Genomic DNA, 17,475 nt, shown 5'->3' with positions numbered 1-17,475 from the left:
TACTTTATAAATTAGGAATATATAAACATACATATGAGGGGGTTTCCTCAAAAAATATTTCTACTAAGAGTGTGTACAATAAAGAGTAGAGATCATTACTATAGATAGAAAAAGGGATCCATCAAGGGTTTTTGACCGTGGACGTGACATGACAAGAAGTGACTTAGAAAGATGAATCTGGCAGGCAGCACAGGACAGCCTGCGGGGCGGGGTGGGGGTGGGGGTCTAAGGGCAGGGAGTCCAGGCAGGAGGCCGCTGCAACACGAGAGGGGGGAGTAACTACAGTGCAGGAGTGATAAGAATTACTATTTTTACAACTGGTAGAGCAAAGTACCGACCAGTCGGAACAGAGTCCGTCCATGAACAACTGGAGTAGGTGTACGGTAACAGGGGCCACAGGCGAGAGGGAGGGTGCTGAGGCCTGGACGAGGTGGCGGGGGTTGGGGTGGGGGGGGACAGGCAGGGGCAGACACATCAGCAGCAGAATCAAGAGGACCTGCGAGTGACTGAATTTTGGTGCAGGGGGGCGAATGGCAAAGGGCTTGCCGCCAGAGCACTGAGTGGAGGGTGACGCCATCGAAATGGGGAACTGGGAAAGAAAGAGGGCCGGGGCAGGCGCGCCTGAGGCAACTGCGAGGCACAAGGCAGAGGGCCTAAACCCAGTGACCAGAGGCGGTGGCTCCCTTTGTAATGCCTGGGACCCCTCGGCTAGCTCACTCGCCTGCCCACGCTGAGCAACTGGCCGGAGGCCAGACAGCCAGTAAGTGGCAGAGCTGAGATCTGAAAGCTCATCTCTGACTCTCGAAGCTGCTCCCCCAGGGAGTCAGGCGCAGGTCCCCAGACAGGCCCCAACCAAAGCCCAAGCCCAGCACCGTCCCCCCACGCCACCAGAGGTGAAGGTGACAGGACTACGGGCAGGGGCAACTGCACCCCTGGGCCTGGCCTGGCTTCCCCGGGGCCCTCACTGCGATTCCAGGACTGAGTCGGGCAACCCCAGGCACTCACTTTTTCTTGAAGACCAAGAACTTGTTGTTCTGCATGACGCAGTCTCGGTTGTTGGAGATCTGCTGGAAGATGGTCTTGTTGGTCTTGCCCTGGAAGATGATGTTTTCTTGCACCAGGGCCTTGGCGCGGCCCCGCACTGCGATGCCATAGGCCCGGAAGGAATGGATCCTGTTCTTTATTACCTGAGAGAGGCAGCCAGAGCTTGTTACACCTCAGGGACTCCCAGACTAGGGGGGAGCCAGGCAAGTGAATGACCAATAAAACTGAGGGGGAAGAGCCTGCCCGGTAGGTCAGCACTGAGCCATGGGAGTTCAGGGAAGGGATATTGAGACCAGCCTGGGGGAACCAGGGAGGGCTTCCTGGAGGAGGTGATGAGTAAGCTGTAGGAGTTGATCCAGTGCAGAGCAGGGAAGAGTTGTTCCAAGAAGGAACAACGTGCAAGGCCTGGCAGAGAGGGAAGGTGGAGCCAGAGACCAGGGCCGCTGGCAACCGAACCAGGGTAGGCGTGCCCCCTCTGCTCCTTTGTTCCCACAGTGCTCAGCTGCAAAGACAAGGAATTCTTCACTCCTTGCCTAAGTCCCTACTCATGAAGCCACAGAGCCAAAAAGAGGCTTTGGGATGGTACTTTCACAAGGGCAGGAACTGGGTCTGTCTGCTCTGCACTGCAGCCCCGGCCCCCAGCACAATGCTTCACAGAAAGAGGGAGCTCAGGGAGCCAGCCTGGTGGCACAGGGGTTAAGTTTGCCTCCTCCACTTTGGCGGCCTGGGGTTCGCTGTTTCGGATCCCGGGTGTGGACCTACGCATCACTGGGCAAGCCATGCTGTGGCAGGCATCCCACATATAAAGTGGAGGAAGATGGGCACAGATGTGAGCTCAGGGCCAGTCTTCCTCAGCAAAAAGAGGAGGACTAGAGGCAGATGTTAGCTCAGGGCTGATCCTCCTCAAAAAAAAAAAAAAAAAGAGGGAGCTTAGAGCGGGCTGTCCTGCAGGGGAGACAGACAGGCAGAGGAACAGAAACAAAGCACTGAGGGAAGTGCTCTGGGAAGTAGTGGGGTTGGGGGGGTGGGCACAAGCACCTTAAAGTTCAGTAAAGGAGCACCTCAAACAGCCTGGAGGGTCGGGGGGCCTTCTGAAGCAAGTGACAGCCAGGCCGCAGGACTGAGGTAGGAAAACGGGGAGAAGGATATCCCAGGTACACAGGGAATAGTGTGTGCAAAGGGCCCAAGGCAAGATTTCTCTCCTCATTAGGCACCTACTGCATACCAGGTCCTGTGTGCGATTATTCTGTCAGGGGAAGAGAGCTGAAATAACCCTGCCCTTGACCCAGAGACCACGAAGAAACCGCAGGTGGCACCCTCACCCTGGCTCCCTGCTGGTAACTCTTGTTCATGCTTCAGGGCCCAGTTCATATGTCCCCTCCCGTGAGAAGGCCCGCCTGCGTCTCCCAGGCTGAGTTCTGGTAAGCGGAAGGAGGCCCCTTGCAGTGCTGAGTGCTTAAGGTTCTGCTCCTCAGCAGAGGGCACAAGGGCCCTCCCAGGGCCGTGCCCTGTGTTGACACCACACGTCACACACGCATGCACTCACCTTAGTGTCGGACCTGGGCAGCAGCTGCAGCCCACTACCCCGGTTGCCGATGATGTCGTTTTCAATGACGACGGTGCTGTCACCCTTGGTGATGATGCCATGGCCTCTGTTGTCATAGATGCCGTTGCCCCGGAGCTCTACCTTGCACTGGGCCTCAACCTTGACCCCACTCTGGCGGTTGCAGGAGATGCTGTTGTTGGCCACACGGGTGAGCTGGCCGCTCTGAGCCACAGTGATGCCTCTGTCCCCATTAGCATGGATCACGTTGGTGACGATGTGCAGCGCCTCGCTGCTCTGGACGTAGAGTCCCGAGGCTGCGGCGAAGGGGTTGGGGAGCAGAGAGAGCAGAGGGCAGTGCCAGGGCCAGCCCCGGCCACACCAGTCAGGAGGAGCCTTCCCGGAACTGCACCCCGGAGAGGGAGGAGTGGGTAGTACACTCCGAACCAGCCCGCGGGAAGCGCCCCAACAGGCCAGATGGCAAACAGAGCAGAAGGAACCCAGGAACATCAAGAAAACTCTGTTCCTTCTGAACTAAGTCCTCATCAACAGCCAGGGAAGCGTGATGCGAGAAGATTCCTTAGGCTCAGCTGGCCATCTGGCCTAGGGCTCATCCTGAGCTTGAATGCCTCCCACATCATCATCCTGCCATTTGCGCCTTCTGTGACGGAATGCTCACTACCCACCCAAGGCCGCCCATTCCACCTCTAGACAGACACATCTACCTGCTGGAAAGTTGTTCTGTTTTCCTTCCCATACTGAGCTGGAATCTGCCTCTCCACTGTTTTGGGAAATTTTCTTAAGGGAAATTCTATAATTTTTGGGTAGAGAAATTTATTAAGCTAAGTAATACATATCTAAAATGTGTTAGAAATTTTGAAAAGAAAATGGTGTGTGAGGTTGTATATGTTTAGAGACACTATACGTTTGTAGGAAAAAGCACAAAGTCAGCTGGCTCAGAGCCGCATGACTTGGTCAGGAAGAGAGAGCACGGCAGGTGGACTCGGGGTGCGGAGGAGGACGCCTCAATGGTGACCTCCACCCACCACAGGAGCAAGAGCAGGGGCGGCACTGGGAAGAGGTGTGGGGAGGACAAGGATGAGGTCATGGGGAGCAGCTGGAGTCGCGAGTCTGCCGGGCCCAGCCTCCTGGTGGCACCTGTCTGTTGGTTCTCCTGGCCTGGTTGAGAACAGCAAACATCAATCAAGTGTGTGTGAATTTATGTGGCTCTGCCTGTCCTACCGGATGCATTGCCACATGGAGGAAACCCTGAACTGACAGGGGACAGAGCTGATTTCCTAGGCAAGTGGGCTGGGGCTGCTGGCTACCCATCTCCCCGCCCTCTGCCGCTCCCGGACGAAGCGGCTTACCAGGGCCAGGGGCCTCTTTCTAACACACCCTCCTCCATCAGCCCCCCAGCGATTCTGATAGTCAGCCCGGTCTGGGAGCCCTGGAGTTAGACGACCTCCACAGTAAGTTTCTTTTTCAATTCAGTAAACATCGAATGCTTACTATCATTTTTTATCAAGTTTAAGATGACATGGATTTAAAACACACTCATTTTCTGTATCTCTAAGAAAAGTCACTGCTAATTAAACCATGATATGCCATCAACCGCAGGATGCATATTAAATGCATCTTATGCTAAGGTTAAAATGTGAGAAATGCGTCTCTGAGCAGATTAGGGACGCGGATGCCGGGCGCGGGATTTGGCGCTGCTGGGGCGTGCGGCACCCGCAGGAGTGGGAATCTGTTCCTTGCCTCAAGCCGGCAGCCCATCAGAGCTGATGAAACAAACAGCCACAGAAACAAAGGCAGTCCCAGGCCCCCTAACAAGCGCCACTGGGGCTGGGGGGCCACGTTCAAGGGAGGACTGGGCGCGGGGCTTTGAGGTTCACGTCGTTTGGGATGTGTGGATGGGAAAAAGGGAATTTCAGGCAAGACCAACGGCACGAGCAAAGTCGGGGTGGCGGAAGGAAAGAATGGATTCAAGTTCAAGGAACACAAAGCCCAGGGGGCTGGGGAATCGGGTTAATGGCCAGTGAGCTGGAAGGGCCAGTGGGTGAAGGGCCTTAGGAAGGCTCCGGAGTAGGCGTGGGGTTGGGGGGGCCTCACCTCCATTGTGATTAATGCTGTTTGACTCGACCAGAGCTGTGGTGACGGGCCGGCGCAGCGGGTCGTCGTCCTTCTCCAGCTCTGTCTCCCAGAGGATGGCGTCCCCATCCTCGCTGAAGTTCTCCTGGGCCCCATGGCCTCCAGGGAACTCCCCAGAGCCGTCCTTCTGGCTAAACACTGCCACTCCGTACAGGCCATTGTAGCTGACGTGGTTGCTGCTGACATGGGGCAGGCTGGACGACATCATCCACACACCACAGCCCTTATTAGCTGGAACAGGGAAAGGTGCTGGTGGTCACTGACACCGAGCAACAGCTGAGGCAGCACCCGGCGTCTCCCCAGGAGGGGAAGCAACAAAGACCCTGGCCCGGGAGAGAGTCTGGAGCCTAATGGCCTTGGACAATCGCTTTAAGGCTCTGGCTGCAGGCTTCTCCTTCACTCAAGAGGGATAACAACAGCCAGGTCAAGCTCACAGCGAGGATCCCTGCACTGGGGGTGAGAGTGCTCTGAGAATGGTCCAGGCCACACTCCAGATTGGAAGCACACAGCCCATAGTGATGGTGCTAGAGCGGCCCTCGGAGCTCATCCAGCCCAACCCCTCCCTGCACAGAGACGCTGGCAGCCTCAGTTTGAATCCCAGCCCTACCCCTTTCCTAGCTGTGGGACCTTGGGCAGGTTATTAAACTTCTCTGTGCCTCAGTTTCCTCATCTTTAAACGGGGTTAATGACTGGGCCTCCCTCAGAAGATAGCCATGAGGACTAAATGTGATATTGCATATAAGGGCCTAGCAGAGAGTCGAGCCCAGATACAGGGTAGCTATTATTACTATCATTAGAGATGCAGTCCAGAAAGATTAAGGCTTTGCCCAAGTCACAGAGTGAGTGAGAACAATGTTCTTTCCACGATTACCCTATTTCTCCCCTGCTATCTGCAGTTCTCTGGATCAGAAGAAAGGATGGAGGAGTTAGAGGCCAGCGTGTCACAGCTTCCAAGGCCCCGTCCTCACTCCAGATCCAACTCCTGCCTTTAGCTGTTTTACATGAGGACAAAGCTCTCTGCTTTGCTGACTCCACCGAGTCAGTCTGGGTTACGAGGTGCTTTACGAGAGCTCCTGCCTCGGGGAGGGCTGTGTGGCTGTGGCCTGAGACCCATGCTGTCCTCAGGGGAAGCTTTGAAGCCAGGGAACCACGGCGACTTTCTCAGGACCCACGAGCTAGAGCTGGAACCCAGGCTTCCCGCACCCAGGCTGGGGTGGACCCCAACCCCTCCCCAGGGCGTGTGCTCCTCACCGTAGATGGTGTTTCCTTCTATCAGTCCTTTGCCCTCATCCCCCACGACCACACCATCTGAGTAGCCGAAGCAGATGAGGTTGCTCCTGAGGACGGGGACCCCACCACGGCGGATGTCCACACCTCCCCACTGGTTCTCACGGATCACATTTTCTAAGGAGAGAGGCAGAAAAGAGAGTCAAGGCCCAAGGGCCTCCACCAACAGTGCTGGCAACGAGGGCCCGGACAGGCCAGACCAGGACGCCCAGGCCTTACCCTGTCAGCAGTCAGCACCCAGAATTGCGTCTGGTGTTTGGCTTTCCCAGGACTCGTCTGCTGTCTGCTTCCCCCAAGGGCACGGTTTGTGCCTGTCTTTCTGTCATGTGCTCTGCCATATCCCCAGTAACCACTGTACCCACGGCCCTGAAGACTGATGACTAAGAATAAACTGGCTTTAGAGTCCCTGCACCAAGGCCGGGCCGGGACAACTGTGCTGTAGGGCTATTTCCGGGAGGGCTGAAGCAGAGTCCATTCCTCCCCCACAAGCCTGGGGAGGCACCAGCCTGCCCTCCTCAGCCTCAGCTCTGGGTGGCCCACAGCCCTCTCTCTTCTCTGGGGGTGGGCGGAAGAGCCACGAGTCAGCAGGGGTGAGCCCAGGACGCTGCTGCCCCCAGCACGTGGCAGGGTGGACGCCCAGCGTCCTGGGACTGAAGGGCAGTGGCTCAGGAGACCCTGTGTGATGGCCCTTTCTGCCCTGTGAGCTTCTCCTACCCCTCGCCCCTCACTCACACCCCAGTCACACAGGTGACCTCACTGCTTCTCGGGCACACCAAGTCTGTTCCCACAGGCCCCCGTGTGGGACTCCGGTTCTTTTCCCCAGCTCCTCCCCATCTTTCAGGTTCTGGCTTACGTGTCACCTTCTCAGAAAGGCCTGCCCTGACCACACAATCTTAAATACCCACATAGTCCCCCATCACCTTACTTTAATTATCTGCAGAGCACTTACCACCCTCAGGTGTGATTTTTCCTGCATGTGTATGCTTTTCTTTCTTTGTTTTCCCCTCCTAGAATGTCCCTTCCTGACAGCAGGGATGGTATCTCTTTTGCTCACTGCTGAATCCCCAGTTCCCAAAACAGTATGTGCCCAGTAAATGTCTGACGACTGAAGGCAGGCTGGCTTCAGTCAGGGGACTCACTGGACCAATATTTACTGAATCTCTTTTATGTCCCAGGTATGGTGCGCTCTGTGCTGAGGCGACATCGATGTGCCTGACGGAATGGATCCCTTGCCTTATAGAATTTACTGCCTTACAGCCATGGAGACTGACGTTACACAGATCACTAAGAAATTAGGTAAAACGTCCTACTGGGTACAGTGCATGTACATGTGTATAATGGGAGGGCAGGGCAGGCTTCCCTGAGGAAGTGACACTTAGGCTGAGGCCCAAAGGATGAGCAGGAGTTAGCCAGGCAGAAGGAAGATGAGGATGGACTTCCAGAGCAGGCACAAGCCCGTACAAAAGCCAAGAGAAGGGCTCAGACAGTTCGTGTGGCATAAACGTTTCCCACACTGTTACGTGAGCCATCCCGTGAGATCCTGTGAGCACTGAGCCTGGCAAAGGGCAGGCACTCCCTCCCTGCCAGGCCCTCCTGGTAATGAGCATGGCTAGTGCACAGAGCCGAGTCCTCGAGCGCTAGCCACTATTCAGAGAGGACAGCCAGTCTGTCGAGCTGAACGACGGGCGGGGGTGAAGCAGGGATGTTGGCTTCACTCAGGGTGCTCGCTCAGCTGCCGAGGGCTCCAGGCGGTTCCCACCCCTACCTGTGATGAGGCCTTTGCCATTCTCGTTCACTGCGATGCCGGCTGCTCGGCCCTTGAAAATGTGGTTCCCACTAGAACGGAAGGAGAAGACACAGAGGTGAGACTAGACCAATGTCATGCGTCGAAGACAATGCCCACCCAAGGTGGCTGCCTGCTTTTGTGGCCTCCCCACATGACTCAGGCCCATAGGGCATGAAGCGCCTCCTGCAGTACTAGAAGCCAGGCCTTGAGCGATCTTCAGCCATCAGTGGCCAAAAACTAATCCTAAACCATGCCACAGAAGCACAATGATCTCCAAGTCTCTGCGGCCTCTCCTGACCAGCGTCCAAAGGAAACACCATTTTAGATGGATGTCGCTGTGCTGCACAGGTCACAGGTAAAGTTTTGGTGGCATCAAGAATTCCTCGGAGGCTGTGTTAAGCTTGTCTGAGAGTGGTTTGTGGGAGAGCCTGAATCACACTCTGCCTGTGACAAGCCTGAGATCTGTTTGTATCCAACAGCTACTCTTTACCTTATTTTCTGTTAACTCAACCACTTATCCACTGAATGACATCATAAAATAACAACACGCCTTAAAATAAGAAAACCAGATTTTGAAAAAGGAGGTTTTAAGACCATCAGATGACGTGTATGTGAAACCTCATGGGTTGGGTCAGCACAAATGGAAGATATAGGAAAACATGCTCCTGCTCAGAAAAACACACACACAACCCTGACCACCATATGAAGGCCTTGCAAGTGAGTTCCTCAAAACCAGACACCTGAGCATGTTAAGGGCCCTGCATTTCTTTCCATTTTCTGCACCTTGGATTCCTGCCTGTAAAAACAAAGTCAGTCACACCCAGACGTTAGCAGATTCGGGTTACCCCTGGAGGACACACATTTGCTGTTGATGTTTACTAACAGGAATGCTGTGATCTCCTTGCCTGTCTCTTAGGAGGTCGCCCTCCCACTTCCCACCCTGTGGCTGAGGAATGTAGGTCCAAATACTCATCTGGCCCTTCAGCGGCCAACACAAGGCCTGGCACCCCACAGAACATCACTGGGTAGGAGTTGGCTGATTAAGTCTTCCCATCTCCTGGTGGGGTCAAAATGGTCTACTTCCTTGGGGAAAAAACAGCAAATTATATTGATGCTGGGAAAGCCAGATGTCAAGCACATCTACACTATGCGTTTTGGAATTCAACAAGTGAAATTATCTGTTAAAAACATCCCTATTTTTTTCCTCAGACAGACTTGAAGAGTCTGCTTTGGTCTGATGACAATTCAACCAGCTGATGGCTCCTGTGGGTTTCTAGAATTCACAGTCAGATGCAGTCCCTGGCCTAGGGCGTGCCTCATCCAGATTTCTGAGAGCTGTGCCATAGCAGCAAATGCACAGCTGGCGTATTTTTAATACAAATCCCACTAACCTCCAGAAAGGAACCATGGCCCCTTGGAGAAACATGTATGTGTGTGTACATAGGGCGGGCAGGAGAGAGATCAAAGAAGCACCAGAAAACATTTAGGAAATGGGGACAGATCATTGTTCCAAGAACCAAGGGTGGGGTATTGAGTGCAGATGAGCTAGTTTGAGCCCTGGGCTTCCTTGCAGCCATGGCGCAAAGAAAACCACAACAGGTTACAGAAATCTCACTGGCAACAAAGATATGCTGTGGTTGACTTATCCAGGCCACTTCAGGGATCTCAAAATTCATTCTGTACTCTCCCCTGGACCCCCACCTTCCATCACAAAGAAACGGAAAGGAAAAAAGCACAACCTGTTCTCTCAAAGGGACTACGTTTGATCTGATTGTAATCCTCCTTGCTCCACACCTTCGACAGCTCCCCAGCACCCACCAGGTAAACTCCAAACGTGCTGGCTTGGGGGACGGCTGCTAGAACAGATGACCACCAACTTGGTGCCTTAACACAGCGAAGATTTCCATTCTTTTAGTCCAGGACATCAGAAGGACAGAACGGGCCTATGGCACTAAATTAGGCCGTCAGCAGACCCGCGTGCCTTCTGGAGGCTCTAGGGGGAATCGAGTTTTGTCTTTTCCAGCTTCTAGAGGATGCCCATATTTCTTGGCCTATGGCCTCATCACGCTGACCTCTGCTTCTGTTGTCACATTTCCTTTTCTCTGACTCTGACCCTCTTGCTTTCCTCTTCAAGGACCCTTGCGATGACACTGGGCCCACCTACATAATCCAGGATCATCTGCCTATCTCAAGGGCCTTAACTTAATCACATCTGCAAAGCCACTTTGCCGTGCAAGGTAACATATTCATAGGTTCCAAGGATTAGGACACGGATGTATTTGGAGGGCCATTATTCTACCCACCACACTTGGCATTCGAGGTCCTCTGTGCTCCGGCATCAACCTGCCTTTGTAGGGTGATCTACTCAACTCTCCCCGGGCATCTTGTGCCCAGAAATACCATGTTTTTCACCATCTTCCCAGGACACACTCTGAATTTCACTGCTTCTGGGCCCAGAAAGCCTCCCTGGCCATAAAATCCTGTTTACCCTACAAGCACAACTCAGATGTCAGCTCCCCTGTGCCCGGCCCCGAATCGGTCAGCTGGAATCGTGGGGGGCTCCTGTGGCACTTCGTGAAGACCTATTAAGGTGACTGTTTTGAGTCTTCCCTCATGGTTATTGTGTGTGTCCATCCCCAGCATGAGACTGGAAACTCCACGAAGCAGAGCCTGTTCTTGCACACTTTCATATCACTGTCCCCTTACGTAGAGGAAACACTTAATTGTGTGTCAATGAATAAAAGCATACATCCAAACACAACCTCTTAGCTTAAGGCAATAATGCAAAAGATGGAACAAGAGCTCTATGATCACTAATTGTTTTTAGTGCACTGACTATAATAGCAAAAAAATAGATGTCTAACAGTGATAAGACTGCTTCAAAAATTATGGAATATCAAAACAATGGAACGTTCTGAAACTTTCCCAAGTGATAAATATAAGAGTGTGGGACAACATGGAAAAGTCCCTACGGAATAACGCAGGGCAAAAGCCTCAGAATGCACTTGCTGCACACTTATTGTCAGTCATTTTCTAAAGCACAGACACAGCTGTGCGAGTCTTCCGTTCAAAAATCTTTAACACTTCCCCATTCTCTAGACAGAATAAACTCCCCTTCCTCAGCGTGGTCTGCATAAGGCCTTCCTCATTCGGCCCAAGGCATTCTTTGCTCACCCCTTCCCACCATGTTGCCCGTGGAGATGGCTGCCACACGGGAATAAAAGGTCAGGCTGCAGTGACCACAGCACGCAAGATTTTCTGGGACAGTCCCAACTGAAAACATTTTATACCAATGTCAGACCTTGTGTCAGACTTTTTCTCGGGCCACAGTGGGCCGTTTGCTAACCCCTGAATCTTCCCTGCTTTGCTGGCTCTGCTCGGGTCATTTCCGGCACTCCGAATGTCACTCCCCGTCTCCAAGAAAGTCCAAGTTCCACCCATATTTCAAAGTCCAACTGCAATGCCACCTCCTAAAGGGGGCCTCCCACTAACCCCAAGTCAGAATGATTCCCTCCCTCTCTTGGTACCACCTGGACAGCATTTACACAGTCTGCCCCACACGATAGCTGGGAGGGCAGACCCACGGTCCCAGCAGGGCCACTGCGCCTCCCAGCTCCGGCTTCACCACTGATTACTCACAGCATCTTCCATGCGGTGCCCAGATGTGGCCTCCGGATCCTAACACAGCATCCTAGGTAGCCACTGTCAACTGACTAGAGTTATCATGTGAGTCAAATCTCTACACCACATCTACCTGAGAGTTATTTCTGTCCTCCAGACCGGAGTGAGCTCCGAGGGAGCAGTCTGCCCCATTCACCTTTGATATTGTTAGCAGAAGAGCTCAGTAATGTTTACTGAATGGAATGGCCTCACAGTTAACTGGAAGGGAACACAGAAACAAAAGCAGTTGTGCTACTGTGCTGGGATTATGGGCAAAGTCTCTTCCTCGCTTGCATCTGTACAGTAGTTTCAGTAAACAAAACTGTTTTCAAATGGAGGAAAGAAAGATTAGGGAGACAGAGAGATCAGAGAGGAAAGCAGGGACCATGGGTGAGCAAGATAGTCTGGGCACAGCGGCACATACCTCACGACTGGATTTCCGTGGTACAGGATATAAATGCCAGCCTCCTTATTTGAAAAGATTTGATTGTTCCGGATGATGCCTTTCCCATTGCCAAGGACGACAATGCCAGAGCGAAGGCTGTGGTGGATCTGATTACACTGCAAGTGAACATGAGACACCACGGAAGACAGATCAGACATGTCAGCAAGAAGCAGAGTGCTCACCTGCTGCCCTGTGGAGGGCCAGGACCAAGAGAGCGGAGAGCACATCCTCACTGGAAGATCTCAGCACACAACACAGTGCGTGGACCCTGCTGCTGCCCTGCCCTTCCTGCACCGTGCATACAGGGAGCCTGTGGGGGGACCGGAAGAAGGGAGTTGGCACGTGCTGCTGAGGGCTCTTGCTCCTTACCTGCAAGGCATGCTACTGAAGGTTTCTCAGCCTCCAAAGAAGCCCCCAAACACACAATCATCCGGCCAGGCCGCACCGCCAAGGGTCCAGGGAGCCCACCTCTCAGGGACGGGTAGCACCCCAGTACATGAGAACGTGGGCCACGTGGAATCCCAAGGGGGCCACCTCTGGGGAAGGGTGGGAGCTATTGGCTCCTAGTCCTCAATTCTCATTCAGGGGAGGCCTGTGGAAGGTGTGGCTCTGGGTGGCTTAGTTCTAAGTCCCAGGGGCACGAGGTCGCAGAAGGTGTCCAAGCTCCAGGGACCCTTAGGGATATTCATTCTAAGACCTCTTTGCACAAACAGGGAAACAGGCCCAGGGTCATACGGTATGTTTGTGGCAGAGCCAGATCTGAAACCTAGTTTTTCTGTTTCCCAGTCAGTTAGTTGCTTTTGCAGTGACAACATTTTTAGATTATAATAAAGTTGTTTAACTCTAATTGTTAATTTATAGCCCGAATACAATCCCATACTTAAACCAAGAAGTTAGTTGTTGCTCTTCCAAAACGATTTCACCAAAATAAAGTTCTAGTTTGCTTTAAAGTATTCCACGCCGCATGCTCTCTTATTTTTACTTACTTTCCGGATTTTCTCCTGAAGGATTTGGCAGACTCACCAGGGCAACCAGCAAGTAACCAAGTCCCTCACAGGGTTGCAAAGCTTGGAGAGAGTGGCTTATGTGACAGCATTTCCATCCCCACACCGTTCACAAAGCCAGGACTGATATGTGACGCCTCTTCACCTCCACCTGCTAAACTGGCCTGTCCCCCGTCCCTGGGAAGGCAAACTCCTCTCACCTCTCTGGCAAAAGCGGCAATAATGTCCTAAGCCGAGGCCGCGCAAACACCAGCTGCACGGCAGGAACAGAGTGAGAGGTGGGGCTGGACGAGGACACTGGCTAGGTGTCTCTGAAACAGAGCTGGGAACTGTGCTTTCCCTGCGTTTGCCAGGGCAGTCTGCATGTGACGGTGAGGAACGTTAACCCTGAGTCAGGCTGCCTGCATTCCAGTCCCGGCTCTGTCACCAGCTGTGTGATTTGGGGCAAGATCCTTGACCCTCTGTGCCTTAATGTCTTCACCTATAAAATGAGGATAAGAGTTCTACTCCACGGGGTTGTATAAAGATGATGCCATAATTAAATAAATATACACAAAGTGCTTACAACAGGGTCTGGCACACAATAGGCACGATGCATAAGGGTGGCTATTATTTTTGCAGGCCCATAAAAAGTCCATCACGTTTCCCAATTTCTGGGAAGTCTGCTTCTCAGGGAAGGCCAGAGTGGGAAAAGGGGCTGGTCTCTCATGTCACTGGTCTCCTCTCCTAGGATTTTACGTGGCTTTCACGCTGGCGACGCTGGTGTAAAATCAAACTCACTACGGCCTCCCAAACAATCTTCAGAACTAAATATCCCAGACATCCTTTTTAGAGTAAAGAACAAACTGACATGGTGTTTGATTTATATTTGACCTAAGTGTCTTCTAGGGCAGACATCGTGTTTATTCATATCAAACTCAAAGCTACGGCAGGGCTGAGGGAGGGCCCTGTCTTACTGATCGGGAGCCTGCAGGGAAGGGACCCACCCAAAGTCACTCCCAATACATGGAGGAGGAAGAGACCTGAGTCATGAGGACACATGGAGAAAGGGGCAGGAACCACTTGCAAGCAGGAAGCAAGAGAAATTCAAGACAGCAGCATTTATTTAAATATCCTCCAAAAAGGTTTCTGAGAATCAAGAGCCACCCTGGACAGGGCACAAGGACAGAGAGAAGTACCAGGATGAGTGGGTTGGACTTCTTCCGGATGTCCACGCCAGCCTCCGCGTTGTGGTAGATGTTGTTGCCAGCGATCAGGCCTCCGCCCTCCAGGCGAAGGAAGATGCCTGCCGCCCTGCAGCGGTGAACGTCGTTCCTGAGCATCACGATCTAAGCAGAAGAGAGAAAGCCATTTGTTTTCCTCTCACAAGTGTTTTTAGAAAAACCACTCAGGGAACACCTGAGTCTCTTAGCATCTGGTCGGTGCTCTCCTACCCGCGGGTGAGAGGAGGCCCTCAGTGCCAGCACAGCCACTCTCCCACCGGGGCACACAAGGACAGGGCAATGGCTTCGCCCTGCAGGCTCTCCACCAGCCTCACACCAGTTCCATCATAAAACCTGGATCGAAGCCTGGCCGTGTGCTCCATAGTCACAACTTTCGAGCAGAATAACTGAGTGGACCCTTACAAAAGATGGGGTTTGGTGGTCTTCAAACTCCACCTGCACTGGGGTTACGGGAAGATTTGCCCAGGTTGTACAAGGGCACAGCGACTTTGAATGGAATCAAATTCCAGATCCACCACTTCCACGCGCACCTGCAGCTTCGCAAAACTTCCCCAGCCTGAGCAAGCACCTGAGGCCAGGCTCTCCTCCCTCACCTTCCTGTCACTTTATAAGACAAAGGCCTGTTCTTGTCCATTCTGAATCCTTCTTGGTGTGCTATCCTGGGGTGGAAAAACCACTGGAACTCCAAACTAAGGGACCATGAGAAGTACCGGTACAAGGAAGCCGCCTTTAAACCAGGCACCGTAACTCAGCACACAGCTTAGTGAGGGGACGTATTGCCGCTTACGTTTTCTTTTTATATTTAATAATTATACTAAAAATCTAGAATATATTTATATTGTTTTAAACAATTGTGTATTAACAATAAAAACATATTACATTAGGATAAAATACTGGGAGAAGTAAAGCAGATTGGAAGTACAATTTCAAGGAGAAGCTTTGAGCTTCTGCTTAGGACAGAGAAAGGTGGAAAGAGCACTGTTCCCGGGGCTGGCCCCGTGGCCGAGTGGTTAAGTTCGCGCGCTCCGCTGCAGGCGGCCCAGTGTTTCGTCGGTTCGAATCCTGGGCGCGGACATGGCACTGCTCGTCAGACCACGCTGAGGCAGCGTCCCACATGCCACAACTAGAGGAACCCACAACGAAGAATACACAACTATGTACCGGGGGGCTTTGGGGAGAAAAAGGAAAAAATAAAATCTTAAAAAAAAAAAAAAAGAAAGAGCACTGTTCCCACACTTACAAGAGGAAGATAATACACAAAAAACACATCACGTTTCTTGAAGCCCTCAGAAAGCTGAAGTTTCAGGATAACCTCAGCCTGAATCTAAGGAAAACAGGCCTTCCTAGGGGAGAAGCCGTGAGCACCTGCTCCCCGAACAGACGGACGCAGGCACCAAATCAGCTGGTAAGGAGAACGCAGTTAACAGTTCCGACGAGAATCGTTAAAGCCCAGGTGTGAACTAGTGAGCAAGCACAGAAACTTTGGGAGTAGTTGCATCTGTTCACTTCTCCACGGACCTCACTAGGCACTCGCGGACAGGCCAGGAGGCGGGGACAGCCTCCCCTGTGGTGGGCGCTTGTGGGCAGAGTGCAGCAGCTGCTGTGGGAAAAGCACTAAACCCCTCCTGGATTTCTGTCCCCAACTTTCCCACAGAACAAGCCTTAAGCAGCTGGGGGAAGGGCAGCAAACCCTGTCACTCTTCAAGAAGGGGACAGAAAAAAAAGCCCCTTTACCCCTGGGGAAGGTGGGAGGAAACGCCTTGGGCCCAGATCATTACAGCCCCCCTAGTGCTGGGGGTGAGGCAGGACCACTGAAAAGGGCCTGCTCCAAGGTGTAGACCCACGACCCAGCAGCTACCGCAGAACAGGGCCGGGAGACCCCTCCCAGATCACCTCCAGGCCAGCCAGCGCCACAAGGCACAGCAGCCTGCTGCAGGGAGGGAGGAGCATGGAGAGACCTGTCAGGAGCAGTGGCAAACGGGAGGCCTGCCGCAGAGAAGAGCCTGCCGGCGGACCACACGCCAGCGGGATGTGAACCCTGTACACACTGAGCGTATCACACCAACAAATCTGAACCAGCTCACCCCTAGCAGACCTATCCAAACCCCAGCCCCTACAGCCTCACGGAGGAGCGGCGTATGACGTCCACACCCAAGTATGATTTACTGTAGTCTCCACGTCCTGCACCAGATGCCCGACTTTGAGCTCAAAGTTACAAGATACACAAAGAAGCAAGAAAAAACAGCGCAGTCAGTGGTACTTTTCTTCATGGAGCCCCAAGCCACTGGGCTCCTTCTGCCAGCCCTCACCCTCCTGGGGACGCTCTGGAGCCAGATGGGGCACTGTGCTCTGGCGACGGGATCAAGGCCTTGCTCCTGGGCACAGGACCATCCCAGTGAGCTGCATACTCCCGCCCACAGCTCCCTGCTCATATTACTGCCACTTAGATATAATTGTTCCCAATGCTGGGTACTCTCAAGACACTATGGAGTTTTTTTAGTCAAAAACCCTGAACATCGGATTCTTAGGTTCCTTGCTAAAGCCTCACTAGGAATGGTTGGCCACACAGTTCCTGCCACAAGTCCCCGCAGGCAGCATTTCAGGAGGCTACAACCAAGGCAGTGCAAGTCTCTGTGCCTCCTGGTGGATGACTCCAGCCAGCACTTGCCCCAGGTCTGTGTGTCAGGGCACAGCTCTCACCAGAGCTCCAGACCCAGGGCAGCAGGGGGTACCTCTGCCAGATGTCACGGACACGCCAAACTCAGTTGCACTCAGCATCTTTCCACACCCTCACCTTCTCCCATGTTCCTTCCATTGCCTCAGCCACCCAGGCCAGAAGTCTAGGCCACACCCCCGACTGCTCCCTCCTCAGGCTCTCCTTTCCGCCCTCCAGACTGGGGGTGCCCTCCTCTCCACCTCCGACCATAATTATCTACTGCCCCTCACTGAGGGAAGGCAGCCACCCTCCTTGCCCGCCTCTGCTCATCCTACTCAGCTGAGACATCTCCACGTCTGGGAAGCCTTCTCAAGTTTGGATGGAAGGCAGCGACCATGCCTCCCTGAATTTCCTCTAGTGAAAGGAGGTGGAAGACGTAGGCTCCAGCCCCAGGTCTGCCTTTAACCTGCTGAGTGACCCTTAGTAGGTCACCTTCCCTCTCTGGCCCTGTTTCTTCTTCTGTAAAATGAGAAGAACAGTTTCCGCCCTCTTCAAACCAGATGACGGACATGAGGCAAGTGTGCATTATAAGTTTAAACAAAAAAAGAGGAGTGTTGAGCCAGCCCTAATGGTTAAGATTTGCGCTCTCGGTGGCGTGGCCCACATTCATTTC

At 53.1% G+C, this 17,475-nt stretch overlaps 1 protein-coding gene across 5 annotated transcripts in view; it reads right to left on the bottom strand.

Annotated features, from left to right (window-relative positions):
- Positions 1-17,475, bottom strand: part of FBXO10 (F-box protein 10) — a 49,089-nt gene that overhangs the window by 3,479 nt on the left and 28,135 nt on the right. For all 5 annotated transcript variants that reach the window (XM_014861154.3, XM_070519166.1, XM_044779204.2 and 2 more), the window contains 7 exons: positions 14,102-14,251; positions 11,899-12,035; positions 7,794-7,864; positions 5,993-6,145; positions 4,703-4,972; positions 2,591-2,904; positions 1,006-1,187 (listed from right to left, as the gene is read on the bottom strand). In XM_014861154.3, the coding sequence (XP_014716640.3) occupies positions 1,006-1,187; positions 2,591-2,904; positions 4,703-4,972; positions 5,993-6,145; positions 7,794-7,864; positions 11,899-12,035; positions 14,102-14,251 (1,277 nt within the window). The remainder of the gene's footprint in view (positions 1-1,005; positions 1,188-2,590; positions 2,905-4,702; positions 4,973-5,992; positions 6,146-7,793; positions 7,865-11,898; positions 12,036-14,101; positions 14,252-17,475) is intronic.

The sequence above is a fragment of the Equus asinus genome, chromosome 10, assembly GCF_041296235.1.
Source record: "Equus asinus isolate D_3611 breed Donkey chromosome 10, EquAss-T2T_v2, whole genome shotgun sequence".
Classification (NCBI taxonomy): domain Eukaryota; kingdom Metazoa; phylum Chordata; class Mammalia; order Perissodactyla; family Equidae; genus Equus; species Equus asinus.
Note: the sequence above shows the minus strand (reverse complement) of the source record. Positions and strands in the feature narration are given on the sequence as shown.